Source organism: Erinaceus europaeus, chromosome 7 (genome assembly GCF_950295315.1).
Source record: "Erinaceus europaeus chromosome 7, mEriEur2.1, whole genome shotgun sequence".
Lineage (NCBI taxonomy): Eukaryota > Metazoa > Chordata > Mammalia > Eulipotyphla > Erinaceidae > Erinaceus > Erinaceus europaeus.
This window is the reverse complement of record NC_080168.1, coordinates 14,265,911-14,284,295: the sequence shown is the minus strand read 5'-3', so window position 1 is coordinate 14,284,295 and position 18,385 is coordinate 14,265,911. Positions and strand designations below refer to the sequence as shown.

At 47.5% G+C, this 18,385-nt stretch overlaps 1 protein-coding gene across 1 annotated transcript in view; it reads right to left on the bottom strand.

The window, feature by feature from the left end:
- Positions 1–524: 524 nt before the first annotated feature.
- Positions 525–18,385, bottom strand: part of TRPM8 (transient receptor potential cation channel subfamily M member 8) — a 67,559-nt gene continuing 49,698 nt past the window's right edge. Inside the window, exons 17-23 of the mRNA XM_007519641.2 lie at positions 18,030–18,121; positions 16,900–17,041; positions 12,864–13,035; positions 12,268–12,445; positions 3,389–3,579; positions 1,584–1,683; positions 525–564 (exon numbers count right to left, since the gene is read on the bottom strand). Of these exons, the coding sequence (XP_007519703.2) occupies positions 525–564; positions 1,584–1,683; positions 3,389–3,579; positions 12,268–12,445; positions 12,864–13,035; positions 16,900–17,041; positions 18,030–18,121 (915 nt within the window). The remainder of the gene's footprint in view (positions 565–1,583; positions 1,684–3,388; positions 3,580–12,267; positions 12,446–12,863; positions 13,036–16,899; positions 17,042–18,029; positions 18,122–18,385) is intronic.

Below are 18,385 nucleotides of genomic sequence, written 5' to 3'. Positions count from 1 at the left end.
GGGTGGTGGTCAGGCAGTAGCACAATGGGTTAAGTGCACATGGCACAAAGGACCAGCGTAAGGATCCCGGTTCTAGCCCCAGGCTCCCCATCTGTAGGGGGGGTCACTTCACAAGCAGTGAAGCAGATCTGAAGGTGTCTGTCTTTCTCTCCCCTTCTCTGTCTTCCTTTCCTCTCTCCATTTCTCTCTGTTCTATCCAACAACAACAGCATCAATAACAACAATAATAACCACAACAACAATAAAACAACAAGGACAACAAAAGGAAAAAAATAGCCTCCAGGAGCAGTGGATTAATGGTGCAGGCACTGAGCCCCAACAACAACCCTGGAGGCAAAAAAAGAAATTAGGTCCTGGTAGCCAGACCCCATAAACAGTGAATGAAGAATGAAGAAAACTAAATATAAAGAGTAACATTTTTTTTCCCAAATAAAATAACCTCTTATTTGGGACCATAGACACTGATGTGTAGTTGAAAGCTCAGAGATTTTTTTTTAAAGTGTACTCCCCCACTCTGATGAGAACTATACCTTTGTATCCAGCTGTCTAAACCGATGCCTCATTCTTCAAGGGGAGTTAATGAGAGAATGAAGAAAGGAGAGAGGAGAGAGAACAATTAGACACAATTCCATAGTCTTTTAAAGAACAAATAACAGAACATCTCCCTCTTCACTGAACTCTAAGTCAGTTATATTTACCTTATTCACTTTCTTCATGATATCCAAATAGAGACGAAAGCTACTCCCACGCCCCAGCGAGAGGCACAGAAAACAGATGTTACCTCTGCCGGGGCATGTAGAGCTGCCCTGTGAGACCCTCCCCTCCCTTCCAAAAGGAGCACCTCAGAGGCTAGAGGGGGAGGAATTTCGGGCATCTGTCTTTCCACTCAGAGAGTGTGCCTCATGTTCTCTTACCCCCATGGCGGTGCCAAAGCCATTAAAGGGATTAGTTGCACTTGCGCTTACTCTCTCTTTGTTGGAGCAGATGATGAGGAGCACCTGAAGCCCTCAGCCAGAGGGACACCTGCTTCCTCACCGTGTGCCCAGCACACACTATGGGCTGTGCGACTTGCCTGTTTCTGTGGGACGTTTAGACGACTTCACATGGCCACACGTGATATTCGCAACATGTCAGGGATAGTCTATTACAGATCACACCAATGTCTTTATCATCTTCTAATCTAGGTACCTCCTCATCACTGGGATATATGTGTGTTGCCTTTAAGCAATTACCAATTGCCCATGGTCTGTGAGCCATCCTGGACTCCACCCGCTATGGCCGTGGCAAAGGAGTCCACGTCATGACTAGGTTCCCAGGTCCTGCACTACAGGCTCCACGTACTTCCCCCGCCCCAAAACCCTGAGCCCTGAAGGACAAGCAGGAGGGTAGGCAAGTGGTTTCTGTCCTTCTCAATAGGCTGACACCGTTTCTGTGTTTCTCATCTTCAGCTGCCCCAGTCAGGTCTCTCTGTTGCAGTGACTGCTGTAAAGACTTTGTTGGCAATTTACACAGATAAGCTATGTTCTGCTGGCTTATGTGTACCAGTGGGGGTCTTGCAACGCCAAAATGAAGGACTGACATACTCCTCTGAGGCATCATTGGCTTTGGTGTTGATCTTGACAAGGTAGTTCTCCTTCATGACCCCTTCCCACGCCAGCGTCTCCTTGTCTTCATTCCTGAAGCCTTGAGAAATGAGACAAAGAAAAGAACACTCAGAGAGTTTTATTTTCCCTTGCTTCACAAATAAACATCTGCCGAGCACTTAAAGCAGCTCTGGAATTCAACCCTCCTCCCCATGCAGGCACCTCTGACTAATGTCACCTACTAATGGTGACCACAGGGAGACAGAAAATCAAGGAATTTCTCAGGGCTGGTGAGGGCTCAGAGGTGCTGGTGTGAAGCTGGGTGTAAACATTATTCTAAACAGGTACCGAGAGAAAATATGTCTAGTGCTTTGTGAGTGAGTAATTTTATCTCATGAACAAATGTATTGCTAATCAACTGCCCACTCTCGACCTACAACTGGGGGAGGAACTCTGAAAGAGAAAAAAGCAAGCCCAGGATGTCATTCCTGCCCTCTTGAAACCTACAGTTTGAGTATAGACCTCTCAGAAAAAAAAAAAAAAAAGTTTATGTCTGGTATTTTTCTCTCCCCTAAATTAGGGCTTGCTACTATATTGGCCTGGGGAATGTTCCAGCAAGTTCCTTAGTTTACTTTCTTGCAGTGTCTCAGCCTTGCTGAGGGCAGGCAAACAGAACAGACCAACACACTCCCTGTGACTCAGCTGCTGGTCTTGTGGGCGGCAGTCCTCCATTCCGACTTGTGGGAAAAGGGAGGCATGTGTGTTCGCAGGCAGGTGTCCACTTGATATAAATGTAGCCGGCTTTTAATCTTTAGAATGTTCAGTGGTGTGTTGGGATTGCAAAAACAATTATAAGAGTGTGCTGAATTTTAAAAGACTTCACCAGGGGCTGGGGACTAACTCAGCCTGTTACAGCACCAACTCACATACTGGAGGCCCCAGAGGCCCCGGAGGCCACAAGTCCATCACCTCATGCCAGAACTGAGCAATGCTCTGGCCTTTCTTACAGAATAAACCTTAAAAAGTGAAAAATAAACAAAAAACAAAATAACTAAGACTGGGGAAATAGCATAGTGGCTAACTCACTACTGAGGCCCCGAAGGTCACAGATTCAAGGACAGGCATTATTATAAATAAGACAGACTGAGCAGTGCTCTAGTTAAAAAATAAATTATTAAAGAGTGGGGGTAGATAGCATAATGGTTATGAAAATAAACTGTCATGCCTGAGGCTCCAAAGCCCTAGGTTCAATCCCCCACACCACCATAAGTCAGAGCTGAGCAGTGACCCAGAGTAGGGAACATCCATGCCCTAGGACCCAGCTCCACCCCACCACACACATACACAGTCCACATAAATAAATACAGGAAAGGAAAGTTGGGGTTTTACCTTTGTGAAAGCTATTTAAAAAGCCTTGCATTTTTCTCCAAAGAAGGACCAGGTCCAGTCTACACCCCAGACCGTGTGGCAGCATTCAGCACAAAGTGAGTCTAAGAGACCATCCATTCATACAAACACCCATCCATCTATCTACCCTCCTACCCATCCACTGATCCATCTATTCACCTACTCAGGCACCCATCCACCCACCCATGCATCCATCAACCAATTCATCTATCCATCCATCCATCCATCCATCCATCCATCCATCCATCCATCCATATGACACCATCCATCCACCCAACTCATCCATCCATCCATCCACCCATCCTCCTATCCATGTATCCATCCACCCATCCACTCACCCATCCACCCACCCATCATCGTGGACCTGGGCCCCGTGCCCTGCCGGACTAGCCACTCACAGCAAGCAGAAGACTCCAGGTTCTTGTGCTTCCAGCAGCACTCGAAGCACTTCTTCACCACCATGTAGAAGTAGGCAAAGACCACGAAGGGGAAGGGGATGTTGAGGCGGTTACAGTACTCCTGCACAAGGAAGTAGCGCTGAAACTTCCAGACCTGGTCGTTGTTCTCCTGCACAATGCCCACGGTGTAGCTGTGGGGAGAGGCAGGCCCATCACGGTCCAGCAGGGATGGCCACACCACCACTCAGCCAGCCTGGGGACGGTCTTCACATCAGGGGGGTGGTGGCTGGCTTTCACTTTATGCTGCTTTTCTATCACAAGAAAATGCCCAGTAGGGGGTCAAAAGATAGCTCAGTGGGTACCATGCACAAGCTCCTGGGTTCAAGCCCCAGCACCACTTGGGATCACCATGGGCGTACTGGGGGAGCTCCATGGATGGTGGGCAGCGCTGTGCTGTCTCCCCTCTCAGCACCACTAGCAGCACTAAGGGAGCTCATGGATGGTGGGCAGTGTATGATGTCTCTCCCCTCTGTTTCCCTCACTCCTCTCTTTCCCTCTCTCTCATCTTCCTTTCTCTCCCTTTCAAATAAAAAAGTGAAAATCTTAGCTGAGAAGGTTCACTCCCTTGGGTTCACTCCCTTTCAAATGTCCCAGGAATTTGCAAATTATGATTACTTTAAGACTTCTTGAGGATTCTCTTTTATTCATGAGTCTGTCATTGAGCTGGGTACAAAGAAGTCCTAGGGGTCAACTCTTTTTTTTTTTTAAAGATTTTATTTTATTTTTTTATGTATTCCCTTTTGTTGCCCTTGTTTTATTGTTGTAGTTTCTAATGTAGTCATTGTTGGATAGGACAGAGAGAAATGGAGAGAGGAGGGGAAGACAGAGAGGGGGAGAGAAAGATAGACACCCGCAGGCCTGCTTCACCGCCTATGAAGCGACTCCCCTGCAGTTGGAGAGCCGGAGGCTCCTTAATGCTAGTTCTTGCACTTTGAGCCACGTGTGCTTAACCCGCTGCACTACCTCCCAACTCCCAGGGGTCAACTTTTTTAAGAGGTGTTTGCATTTCGTGTATCCCTTGTACAGTAAACCTTGTAGAAGTTTCATTGTAAACCATCTGGGAGAACAATTTGTTTATTTTCACCAAAGGCCTTGAAGATGTGCATCCCTTTGATCCAATAACGTAGTTCTGGAAACTTAACCAAAGACTAAGGAGGCGGTGAGGAACGAAAATAAACCAGCAGCAGGCTGGGGGTGTGGATCCACCTGCCAACGCCCATGTCCAGTGGAGAAGCAATTACAGAAGCCAGATCTGCCACCTTCTGCACCACATAAAGAATTTTGGTCCATGCTCCCAGAGGAATGAAAAATAAGAAAGCTTCCAGTAGAGAGGATGGGACACAGAACTCTACTGGTAGGCAGTGTATGGAACTGTACCCCTGTTATCTCAGTCTTGTTAATCATTATTAAATCACTAATAAAAATTACATAAGAAATATGACAGGGGGTCAGGCTGTAGTGCACCGGGTTAACTGCACATGGCTCAAAGCACAAATACCAGAGTGTAAGGATCCCAGTTCGAGCCCCCAGCTCCCCACCTGCAGGGGGGGTTCACTTCACAAGCAGTGAAGCAGGTCTGCAAGTGTCTATCTTTCTCTCTCCCTCTCTATCTTCCTCTCCTTTCTCCATTTCTCTCTGTCTTATCCAACAACAACAGCAATAACAACAACAACAACAAAATGGAAAAAATGGCTGTCAGGAGTAGTGAATTCATAGTGCAGGCATACCAAGCACTAGTGATAACCCTGGAGGCAGTAAATAAATAAGTAAATAAATACAACAGACACACACGGAGACACACACACACACACACCAGTGGGTGACTCTAAGAGATACTTACCTCACCTCCCACCCCAACAGAATGAAGTAGCTGAAATGTCTGACACTAAGAAAATGTACTGTGTGACCCAGAAGGTGGCACAAATAGAAAAGCACAGACTCTCAAGCATGAGGTCCCAAGTTCAGTTCCCAGCACTGCATGTTACCAGAGTGACATTCTGGCATACTCTCTCTTAAATAAATAAATACATCTTAAAGTAGAAAACAGGTGACACATTATGTCTCATCAATATGACTATCTTACGCAGTCATTAAAATCATGTTTATGACTACTTTTTACACGTTAGGGAAGAGTTCCTCTATAAATGACACTACTTAAGAAGAATCAGGTCACCACTGAAGGGGGTTCCCTGCCCCACTTGTTTAGGAAGCTCTGGGCAGCAAGCAAGAAAATGCCTTCATTATTAGAAAAACGACCATCAGAACACAAACATATGTGTCTGCTCAGACACACTACCAGCTGGCAGCGAAGAGCAGGCTCTAAAACAGAAAACTCTAAGCCGGGTGTCAGTCCAAGCTGTCTGCTTAAGTCAGCTGTCTGAATCCACAAGCAACAATCTGTGGAATGAAATGGTTGCTGTCACCTGCAAGCAACAGATCAGTAAACTGAGGCAGAGCCTGAGTGAGCACACTGAGGCCTCCTGCTCCTGCTCCTCCTCCCCACTAGGAAAGGAGGGAGCCAGGACTAGCCCAGGGCACAGTTCCCTTTCCCTTCCTTCCATACATGCACCTCTCTCGCAGGCAGAGGGAAGCTGGCTCAGCTCACTCAGGAATGGTCACCAATAAGCACTTCGCCATCTGTGGAGGGAAAACCGGTCAGAACGCTTTTATCACTAAAACCAGAACACCCCTGTGAGAGCCAGAGTGGCAGCAAGGAACCCTTTGATATCTACAGATGAGGCTGGGAGGCAGCAGCTCACCTGTTACCATGCACAAGGACCCAGGTTCAAGCCCCTAGGCCTTAACTGTGGGGTAAGGGGCGGGGCTTGCAAATGGTGAAGCAGTGCTGTAGGTCTCTCTGTCTCTGTCTGTCTGTCTCTCTTTCCCCCCTTTCTCAATTTCTGTCTCTGAAATAAATACATACATTAAAAAATAAGCTGATGTCACTGTGGTCCGGGAGATGGCACAATGGCTAAGGAACTGGACTCTCAAGCATGAGGTCCTGAGTTCAATCCCCAGCAGCACATGTACCAGTGATGTCTGGTTCTTTCCCTCTCTCTCCCTATCTTTCTCATTAATAAATAAAATCTTTTTTTAAAAAAAAGCTGATGTCACCTTAAAAAAAAAAAAAAAGAAAGAAAGCAAAATCTATAAGTGAACCTTGGCTGGAGATGGACTTGATTCTCCAAATTCTGATACAACTTCAGAGACCTACAGAATCCACCAAACAGAGACACTGGATCTGCTTGTCATGGGACCTCACTCCTTTGTCTCTTGGCTTTTACAAGGGAATATCAAATGGCTTCATCCCAGAAAGCAATGTCCACTCAGCAAAACACAAAGTTGGTGTCCAGAGAGGTAACTCACCAGGAACGCTGTGTGCCTTGCCACGTACACAACCAGCTTCAAGACCCAGCACCAGCCAGGAGGTACTGTGGCATCATGGGAAACTCTGGTGCTATAGTCTCAGTCTCTCTCTCTCTCTCTCTCTATGAAAAAGCAGCCCAGAGAGAAGGAATCCTGCAGGAACAAGGTTCAAAAAATAAACACAGAAGTAAATCTCACTACATTAATGAGCAGGGAAGCGGCTCAGCTGGTAGGACCCAGAACTCACACACCTGGGGCTCCTGTCTCAATCCCCAATGTCACAAACAGCAGAGTGATGCCTTGGCTTTCCTTACTCTCACTCTCTTTGATATTATATATTAAATACTATTTAAAAATAATAAACTGCCCTGGGGCTGGGTGGTGACTGCCCTGGTTGAGTGCACACATTACTGTGCACAAGGCCTCCGCTCCTTACGGCGGAAGTAAGGGGGAAGCTTCACAAGCAGTGAAGCGGGTCTGCAGGTGCCCCTGTTTCTCCACTCCTCTCTATTCCCACCCTCCCCTCTCAATTTCTCTGTCCTTCCAAATAGGAAGGGAAGAAGGGAGGGAAGAAGGAAGGAAGGAAGGAAAGAAAGAAGGAGGGAAAAAGGCCATCTGGAGCAATCAATTCATGGTGCTGACACCAAGCTCCAGCACTAACCCTAGTGGAAAACAACAACAACAACAATAATAATAATAAAGAACTGCTCAGATAATGTTGTGACTTTGCCTCAAATCATGGCTCAGCTTCTCAGCCTACTGATGGGTCAAGCACCACATCAAGGATACTGTGAAGAGCAGGTTTCCAGCAAGTACCAATTCAACAGAGCAGGGTCTGTGAATGGAAGTCTAACTAATTCAGCATCTACTATGAGTAAGAGCCTATATCGGGCATGCAGCACCGTTTTCTGAACTGCTTCTCATGTTAGCTTGGAGTGGTAGCTTTTTAGGTGAGAAACACACAGGACCAGAATGTTTGAGAGTGCAGCCAACATTCTCAGTTAGTGGATGCCCTCCCAGATGGAGGTCAGAGCCAGAGAGACAGCTCACCAGGTAGTTTTCAATCTCTCTCCCTCTCTCTCTGAATGAAAAAGTGGCTGGAACAGTAGAAATCGTGCATGAGCACGGCCCTGGCTCAGCACACCAGATAGAACAAACGTAGTCCAAATTGCTCTGTATGTGAATCCTAGGAACCCATCTCTCTCATTCCTGCTTGCTCTGTGACGGAAAAAGCACTGTTGGCTTCAGAAAAGCTGATAAGAACACGCCAGAGTCAACATGTAGGCTGAGAACTTGTCACAAATCACATTTGACTACTTTGTGGCAGAATGAATCTCGTCATTCCTATTGTAATCCCGAGGGCAGCTGAGAATCTTCTCGGTCCGTGAAAAAGAAAAATGGAATCTACCAGTGCCCCTGCCACACCTGAAACTCAACACAAAAAATGGCAGCCATTTCTGACCCAAAAGCAATGGCAGGCATTTTAGAACACCAGCAGTTGTCCACTGGAGTTTTGTTTAAAAGGAATGGTTTTTTCCTACAGGAGAGGGGAAAATTTAAGATTAAGCACTCAAACAGAATGCTATGGTCTCTTTCAGTCTTTTTCTGTTTTCTTGTCTCTATCTGAAAAAAAAAAAGAATGAGTAAATAAGTAAGTTAATTAATAATAAAAAAAAGATGCCAGATGGTGGCACACCTGGTAGAGTGCACATGTTATCAAAGCCCAGGTTCTACTGGCAGGAGGAAGCTTCACAAGTGGTGAAGCAATGCTCTCTCTTCTCTGGCTTGAACCCTGCCTGATCTTTAGGTATTGTGACATGCACACTCTACTAGATGTGCCACTGGCGGGCCCCTCCTTTTTGTATTCTTTAAAGTCTTTCTTTCTTTTTCTTTTTTTGGAGGGGGGAAGTGGTGGCACACTTGGTTAAGCCCACATAGTACTATGCGCCAGGACCCAGGTTTGAGCCGCACTCCCCAACTGCAACAGGGTCACTTCACACGTGGCAAAGCAGACCTGCAGGTGTCTATCTTTCTCTCTTCCTCTCTATCTCCCCCTCCTCTTTCAATTTCTCTCTGACCTGTTGAAAAATATTTTAAAAAATGGGGGGTACTGGGTGGTGCCACACCTGGTTGAGTGTACATGTTACAGTGCACAAGGACCTGGATTTGAGCCTCTGGTCCCCACTTGCACAAGGAAAGCTTTTTGAGCGGTGAAGCAAGGCTGTAAGTGTCTCTCTGTCTCTCTCCCTCTCTATCACTTCCTTCCTTCTCAATTTCTGGCTGTCTCTACCCAATACATAAAGAGAATTAAAAATAAAGAAAAAAGTTTAAAAGAAAAGAAACATTAAAAAAAAAAAAGAAAAGAAAAAGGGAAGAATGGCCACTGGGAGCAGTGGATTTGTAAGTGGCAGCACTGAGCCCCAATGATAACCCTGGAAGAAAAAGAAGAAAAAAAAAAGCCTTTCTTTTCTGAGCTGTCCAGAGAAGGATAAATTATCACCGGTCAAACACAGCCATGTGGGGAAAGCCAGGGCATCAGCCCTTTACACCCACTACCAGGAACCCCAAGACATCTAAGTCCTGCACTCTACCAGTTGAGCTATCTCCTGGGCCTCATCAGTGTTCTCTCTGGCTCCACATCTCCCATGCTATCTTGTGCCTTCATGCTCTCTTCTCTGGCATCTGTGTGGAGATGTGTAGCAGTAGCTGAGTCTGTCTCAAAAACCTTCCGAGCATCCTCCAAGGAGCAGGGCATGAGGAAGAACCACAGAGAGAGAAGTGGAGAATTCACTGAATCTGAGGGTGTTGCCAAGAGATAACAAATGGTTGGGATCCCCAGCAGCCTTGCCCATAACTGAAACCCAGCACCAGGTTGGCAGAATAGCCCTCAGGAGTGAAGAATAGAAGGTTGGCTGGCTATCAAGAGCAGTGATAGCTGGCATGTGATAATTTTAAAGATTTTATTCATTTATTCATGAGAAAAAGACAGGAGGAGAGAGGGAAAGAACCAGACATCACTCTGGTACATGTGCTGCCGGGGATTGAACTCAGGATCTCATGCTTGAGAGTCCAGTGCCCTAGCCACTGCATCACCTCTTGGACCACTTTTTTTTTAAGATTTTATTTATGCATGTGACAGTTTATAATACATCCTAGATCAAAAGAGAAAGTGGCTTAATAGAGGTTGGAAAGTACTCTTGCAACACTTAATATCATTTCTGATTACAAAAAAAAAAAAAAATGGAGGAGCTGGAGGAGAAAAAGAAAGAGAAGGAGGAGGAAGAATTTAGTAAGAAAGAACCTTCCAAGATGTGATAAAAAGAGGCAGAAAAAAATTAGTAAGGAGACTGGCTCTAAAACAACTAAGCAAAGCCTTAGCAGTCTTCTTTCACATCAAGATGTTGTTATAGAAAAATATTAGAGAAAAAAGTCTCTCACACCCAGAAATGACTAAGAAAAATGTAGCAAAAATTTCATCCAGGTTCATATGAATAAACCCCCAACATCTCACTGTGAAACTTGATATAGTTGAATAAAGGAAGAATCACACCATTTTTTTTCTTGGATTGGTAAGATACCTTTAAGAGAGAGAGAGAGAGGGAGAGGGAGAGAGAGGGGGGGGGAGGGAGAGAGAGAGAGGGAGAGGGAGAGAGAGAGAGAGGCAGAGAGAGAGAGAGAGAGAGAGAGACCTGCCAGTTTTCTTCAGATGATTCCACCAAGTTTAAAATCATCACAATGGAATTCACAAGATTTTTGGTTTTGGAAGGGAAATGGAAAAAAAGGGATTCCAGAAGATGAAATATCTGAGAAAAGCCAGAAACTTTTTAATCTGAATAATACAGGGGTAGGGGCGGGGTAGGACATGGACAACAAATGTCCAAGTGATATTTAAAAATCATAATCAAAGCCATTTGGTAGTAAAAATAAGAACCAGCATAGTAAGACTGGTCAGCTGAACAGAATGAGCAGTCTACAAAACATCTACCATGAAAAATGAGATGGCCAGGACCAGGTGGTGGCACACCTGGTTTAGCACACATGTTACAATGCTCAAGGACCCAGGTTCAAGCCCCCGGTCCCTATCTGCAGGGGAAAAGCTTTGCGAGTGGTGAAGCAGTGTTGCAGGTATTTCCCTGTATTTCTCTCCCTCTCTGTCACCCCCTCACCTCTCAATTTCTGGCTGCCTGTAACTAATAAATAAGTAAAGGTAATACCCAAAAAGAAAGGAAGAAAGAAAGAAAGAAAGAAAGAAAGAAAAGAAAGGAGAAGAGAAGAGAAGAGAAGAGAAGAGAAGAGAAGAGAAGAGAAGAGAAGAAAAAGAAAAGATAAGAAAAGAAAAGAAAAATGCAATGGCCAAGCCCTAGACCAGACTGAACTCAAAGCCAGTTGCTAGTGGGTTTGCATCAGGGGACGCCCTCCTCTGCACCTCTCACAGAACCCAAGTAATTTTCACCTTGATTATTTTTTCCCTTCTAACCCACAGCAGTCAGGGATAACCAAGGGGCCAGGGAGGCAGCTCATCTTGGAGGAAGCCTGCTCTGCCCTGTGTGTGACCCAGGTTTGAGCCCCTGGCACAACACACGCACTGGTGCTGTGCTCTCTCTCTCTCTCTTTCTGTATTAAAATGTCAGCTCAGTGCAAGAGAACGAAAGATACAGATATGACAGAGAGAAATTGAGACAGAGGGGAGAGACAGAGATAGAGAGATGATAGACAGATAGATAGACAGACAGGCAGATATGTAGATAGATGATAGATAGAGAGGCCTGTGGCAGTGCTTCACTGCTCATGTCTGAGGTATCCTGGATGTTGTGGACATAGCTGGCACAGCCTTGATCACCACCTCACAAGGTGGTAGGACCAGCTGGTGGGTGCGGCCCTTGAGAGGCAAGCAGGTGCTCTCAGAGAGGCCTGGAACTGGACCCCCAGCACCACACGGGAGCACCGTTAGCACCAGAGAGCTCCATGGATGGTGGAGCAGGGCTGTGGCATCTCTCCCTCTCTCAGCCTCTCTCTCTCTCTCTCTCTCTCTTTTTCTATCTGGAATAATAAGAGCAGAAAAACCAGGGGCTGGGCAGTAGCACAGAGGGTTAAGTGCAGGTGGCATGACACGCAAGGACCAGAGTAAGGATCCCAGGTCGAGCCCCCAGCTCCCCACCTGCAGTAAAGTCGCTTCACAGGCGGTGAAACAGGTCTGCAGGTGTCTATCGTTCTCTCCCCCTCTGTCTTCCCCTCCTCTCTCCATTCCTAATTGTCCCATCTAAATACGACATCAATAGCAGTAACAGTAATAACTACAACAATAAAACAACAAGGGCAATAAAAGGGAAAATAAACAAACAAAAAGAGCAGAAAAACCCAACCCCAGGACCCGAGCAAGGCATCAGGCATGAACAAGGCCCCATGCATATTCCATATCCTGTAGCCCGCGGCCCCCAACATGGCGCCCATACCCAAACATGGCGACCAGCAGGTTGACCAGCAGGATGTTGGTGGACAGCATGTAGATGCACACCAGGGGGATGGTGATCCACTCAGGGAAGCGCGGCAGGTTGTGCTCGTCCAGCTCCACACACAGCGGCTTTGACTCGTTCCCCGTGAAGGTGCAGTGCGAGAAGTCGTAGGTGGTGCCTGTGGCAGAGGGAATGGCCAGGTGAGGCCCCACGGTGGAGGGCAGAAGACAGAAGGCTCAGGTGATTTCTTTTCACTAGAGCACAATGCAGCTCTGGCTATTGGTGGTGCTGGGGATTAAGTCCGGGACCTCAACGCCTCAGGCATGAAAGTCTTTTTACAGAACTATTACATTATCTCTCCAGCCCTCTGGTGAAAAATAAAAAGGGGAAAAAAAAAAAAAAGATTCACAGGCTAAAATGGGTAGAGGGAGTCAAATTCTGCTCAGGTGCAAAGAACAAGGTTGGGGGCAGGATGGGAGGGGGGTGTCCACTCCTAGGTGGCTGGTCTCTAACTAGGTGCTTCTGAGTGGAGAGCGTGGAGGCTGCCTCTGGGGGACACTGTTTCCTCCCGCTCCACCCTCGCCCCCCAAGCTTACTGTCCACATCACTGGGCACTTGGCCAAACATGGCCAGGTAGGGCTCGTAGATGACTGAGCGGAAGATCCAGGTCCAGCGGTGCTCGTTCTGCCGCAGGATGCCCTGCCTGGCCACACCAAAGGCCACCATCCACACGGCGAAGAGGAACAGGAAGAAAAAGACATCGACCAGCTGCCAGGGAGGACGACAGGGACTCCAGTCAGTGCTGTGCTCAACTGATCACAGGCGCTCCCAGGACCTCAGCCCCCAGCACATCTTCTTGTTTTTTTTTCCTTTTCTTTCTTTTCTTTCTTTCTTTCTTTCTTTCTTTCTTTCTTTCTTTCTTTCTTTCTTTCTTTCTTTCTTTTTTTTTTTTTGCCAGAGTACTGTTCAGCTCTGGCTTATGGTGGTGTTGGGGGACTGAACCTGGGGCTTTGGAGCCTCTTTGCATAACCATTATGTTATCTACCCCCACCTTCAAAGCATCTTGTTTCCAGAATTACAGCTGTCCAGGCATGTTGGCACTTGAGACTCCAAACCAGTTCAGCCACAGGAGCTGAGAATTTGCTAGAAGCCAGATGTTGGCAGAGGTGGGTTCTAGCTGGGGAGACCAGCCCTGCCCCCACCTCAGGATGCTCACAGTCCCCTAATCTCTGATTCCTCCCTTCTCTCTCTCAATATTTATTTGTTTGTTTGTTTATCTATTTATCTATTTGTTTATTTGTCTATCTTATTTGCTTCTAGTCACTAGGGCTTGGTGCTGGCACTATGAATTCACCATTCCTGACATTCATTTCTTCCTTTTTTTTTTCTTTCCCCATTTTATTGGATAGGACAGAGAGAAATTGAGATAGGAGGGGGAGATAGAGAAGGAGACAGAGAGACACCTGCAAGACCTGCTTCACCTCTAGTGAAGGGCGCCCCCTGCAGGTGGAGAGCTCGGGGCTTGATCCCAGGTCCCCTAGCTCGAGTTCTTGTGTTTAGTACTATGTGCACTGAACTGGGTGTGTCACTGCCTGGCCCCCTCAAACTTTTGTTTTCAATTTTTTAATTAACTTTATGTATTAAATAGAGACAACCAGAAATTGAGGGGGGAAAGAGAGAGAGAGAGAGGGAGAGAGAGAGAGCTGCAGAGTTGCTTCACTGCTCATTAAGTCTCCCTTCTGCAGGGGCTTGAACTGGATCCTAGCACACTATAGTGTGTGTGCTCAGCCAGGAGCACCACTCCCCAGCTCCCCATTCCCTTCTCTCTCTTGAAAAATGAAAGCTATCTTTATCCTTCTTAAACAAGAATGCATGATATCATTTTGTGTTTTTTTTAATTTTGGGACACACATCTCCTGATGAGCTGGTGCCTGGTGAGCTGATGCCTCAGATATGCTTTGATGTAAAACCACAGATGCAGGGACCCTGGGCTCTTTGGAAAGCACTGAGCTCATCCAAACTCCCGGCTGATCTGAAGAAAGAAAGAGTGGGCTTTGGGCCGTCCACAGAGCAAGCTCAGCGTGACAGAACTGTCAAGAGTCCATGGTGCTGGCTCTGCATCCAGTTACATGGTCAGAAGAGGAAGCGTCCGGCTTACTGCACTTGTGGATCACGGCATCTCTCGAGACAGACAAATTTTGCTCTTAGACCTGACTGTCCACATCTATAAATGGGTAGAGGGAGGCTTGTTGATGGACTGTGGTCTATCACAGAGATCCAGGGAAGGGCAGAGAGGGGAAAGGGAGGAGCGTGAAGGGGAGGATGGGGTCTTACTGCAGCAGGTTTTGGGGACTCAGGAAGGGAGGGGGAGCACTAAGGGGGAGGCTGGGGACTCAAGTCTCTGTGGTAGGTAGGATAGAGGGTGAGATGGACCCATGGGGGTGGAGTCTGCCCTCCTGCCAACAGCAGTTCTGTGACTCCACCTCCCCTCAACCAAGTGGAGAAGATGCCAAGTCCTCACCCCCTCTCTGCCTTGTGAAGTGCTCAGGCTCACGTGGAAATGGAGAAGAGAGAACACAAACACACCACTCCCCAAGGGCATCTGCACAGGGCATCTGCACAGCATGCTGCACTGTCCGTAAGAGCAGGGTCTGCAAACAGCCCAAGTGCCCACCTGCAGGCAGGCTCGTAAGGACCTTAGGTGGACACACAGCAGAATGCAAGCCGGCCAGCAGACAATGGGGAGTCAGCTTCTGCTGTGGCTCGGGCGGGGCTGAGGGGTCACACTCAGTGAGACAAGCCAGGGAAAGGCCAGGGCTGCAGAGCGCAGTCTCCTAGGGTCTAACGACATGGAGAAGAGAAGGGAGCAGTGGGGGCCGGGTGGTGGTGCAACCAGACACGTTATCAGGAGCAAGGACCCAGGTTCAAGGCCCTCTGGTCCACACCTGCAGGGGGGAAGCTTCACAAGTAGTGAAGCAAGGTTGCAGGTCTCTCTCTCTCTCTCTCTCTCTCCTTCTCAATTTCTCTGTCTCTATGCAAAATAATAGTAGTAGTAATAGTAATGATGATAATCATAAAGAACTAGGTACTGGGTGGTGGCACACTTGGTTAAGCGCAATCATTAGCATGTGCAAGGACCCAGCTTCAAGCCCCCAGTCCCACCTGAAGGGGGAAAGTTTCATAAGCAATGAAGAAATGCTGCCGGTCTCCCCATTTCTGTCATCTCTCTATCTCTCTCCCCCCTCTGTCATCTCTCTATCTCTCCCTCTCTGTCATCTATCTATCTCTCCCTCTCTGCCATCTCTCTCTATCTCTCCCTCTCTGTCATCTCTCTCTGTCTATCTATCTCCTCTCTCTTGATACCCCTTCCCTCTCAATTTCTCTCTGTCCTATTAAGTAAAATAAAGCTTAAAAGAACGTTTAAGCTTTTAGGAGAGGAAACCCAGGATGAAGCATGAATGAGCCCCTGGCTTATGTCTGCAGGTCTGAGAGCACATGGGAAAACCCTGGGGGGGGGGTCTGAAGGGCCTCTGTAGTGGATGTAGAGAGATGGCACTTTGCTGGTGGACAAGGTGGATTGGCACTGCTTTGGGGGACATGTGAAAATGAGCCCCAAGACAAAAGAAGTCTTGCAGAACAAGCTGTCCTCAACAGACATGAACCTCAAAGAAAACAAATGGCCAGGCAATGGCATACCTGGTTAAGTGCATATATTACCAAGCACAAGAATATGGGCTCTGTGGGGAGTCAGGTGGTAGCGCAGCGAGTTAAGCGCACGTGGCACAAAGCGCAAGGACCGGCGTAAGGATCCCGGTTCGAGCCCCCGGCTCCCCACCTGCAGGGGAGTCGCTTCACGGGTGGTGAAGCAGGTCTGCAGGTGTCTATCTTTCTCTCCCCCTCTCTGTCTTCCCCTCCTCTCTCCATTTCTCTATGTCCTATCCAACAATGACGACATCAACAACAACAATAAAACAATAATAACTACAACAATAAAACAATAAAAGGGAATAAATAAATAAATATTAAAAAAAAATTTTAAATATGGGTTTGAGCCCTAACTCTCTACCTGCAGTAGAGGGGATGGTCCTCAAGTGGTGAAGCAGGAATGCAGGTATCTCTCTTTCTCTCACCCTCTATCTCCTCCTCCCCTCTCAATCTATCTCTGTCCTAATAAAAATTGAAAGAAAAAATGGCCACCAGGAGCGGTGAATTCATAGTGTCAGCACTGAATCCCAGTGATAACCCTGGAGGAAAGAAAGAAAAATAGAAGGGAGAAAGCAAGGAAGGAAAGAAACAGAGAGAGAAAGAAAGAAAGAAAGAAAGAAAGAAAGAAAGAAAGGAAGGAAGGAAGGAAGGAAGGAGGGAGGGAAAGAAAAAGAGAGAGGAGGAAAGATGACAGCTGGGTGATAAGAGAAGGGAGTGGAGTTCTGTCTGCTCAGGAAGCACTGAAAACCATTTGCTCCTCCTGGTTAATTTTTCACCTGAGTTTGGCCACTGGTAAAAGCCCCTCCATGTCAGCACAGGGACCCCCCTGGAGAGGGCACAGTACCTCCCTGGACAAGACGTCCCTGGTAGACTCCAAGGGTCCCAGGAGGCCCAGACAAAGGAGAGGCGGAGCCCCCACTGGCTCACCATCCTCTGCAGCATGATGATCTTGGGGCCCAGGTTCCTGCTGACCGTGAAGATGTGGATCAGCCTCAGCGTGAAGATGATGTAATCCAGGCAGAAGATGACCCGGCCCGAGTACAGAGAGGTCTTGTCGGAGGGGTGGAGCCTAGGAAGAGGAGGAGGGAGGCCAAGGGTCTGTGACCCGGTGACCACACGTCTCAAAGTTTAAAAGCACACCCAGTACACGGCCAGGAGACAGCGGTAAAACATGGGACTTGAGTGCCTGAGGTCCCAGGTTCAATCCCCAGCACTGACTACGCAGGAGCCGAGCAATGCTCTGTTCTCCTCCTCTTCCTCCTCCTCCTCCTCCTCCTTCTTCTCTCTCTCTCTCTCTCTCTCTCTCTCTCATACACACACACACACACACACACACACACACACACACGAAAACACACCATAGACAGGTCAGTCGGTGGAGCACCTGGTTGAGTGCATACAGTACCAAACACAAGGACCCAGATTCAAGTCCCTGGCCCCCAACTATGAGTGGTGAAGCAGGTCTGCAGGTGTCTACCTTTCTCTCTCCCTCTCTTATCTCACCCTTTCAAATTCTCTCTGTCCTATCAAATTAAATAAAAAATAACTAAATAGGATCATTTTTATTCAGGTGGGACAGCAGGCAGAATGGTGGACTTGTATTCATGGAGGTCCCAAGTTCAACCCCTGGGGGTCCGGGCAGTGGTACACCTGGTTAAGTGCACATGTTATCTTATGCAAGAACCCAGGTTCAAGACCCAACTCCCTACCTGAACGGGGTAGGGTGGGGAGAAGCTTCACGAGTGTGTGAAGCAAGTACTGCAGGTGTCTGTCTCTCTCCCTCTCTAACCCCTTCATCCCTCTCAATTTCTCTCTGTTCTATCAAATAAAGGGGAAAAAATAAAAAGGAAAAAAGGTAGGCACCTGGAGTGGTACAGCATCCAAATCCAGCAATAACACTGCTGCAATAAAATAATGATAACAACAATAAAAAAATGACCGAGTTCAATCCCTGGCATGATATATATTTGCGTGATGCTCTGGTTCTCTCTCACTTCCATGTTAATAAGAAATACGTGTGTCTGTGTGTCTGGCTGTGTGTGTAGTAGGGGACTTACCGGAAGACGATCCCCGCTATGAAGTAAAACAGGCCAAGCGTGTCCATGACGTTCCACAGGTCAGTGAAGTAATTCACACCGTTCATGTACCACTGCAGCACAGAAAGGGGCAGGGGACACTGGTCAGCAGGGATCTCTCCGCATGTCATTCTGTCCTTCCAGATCCTTCCAGGGCCCGCGATGTCCCCAAGCGAGCCCTCCCACCCACCCCAGGCTGCTCCCCAGGTTATTTCTTTTCGGGATAAGCCTGCAGAGCATGAAGACAGTGGGGCAGGGGGCACAGGCAGGATGGTGTGGGGTGGGCACTGCACAAGCCCGACTGTGGGCATCTCGGGTCCCTGTCCTGTTGCGCACAT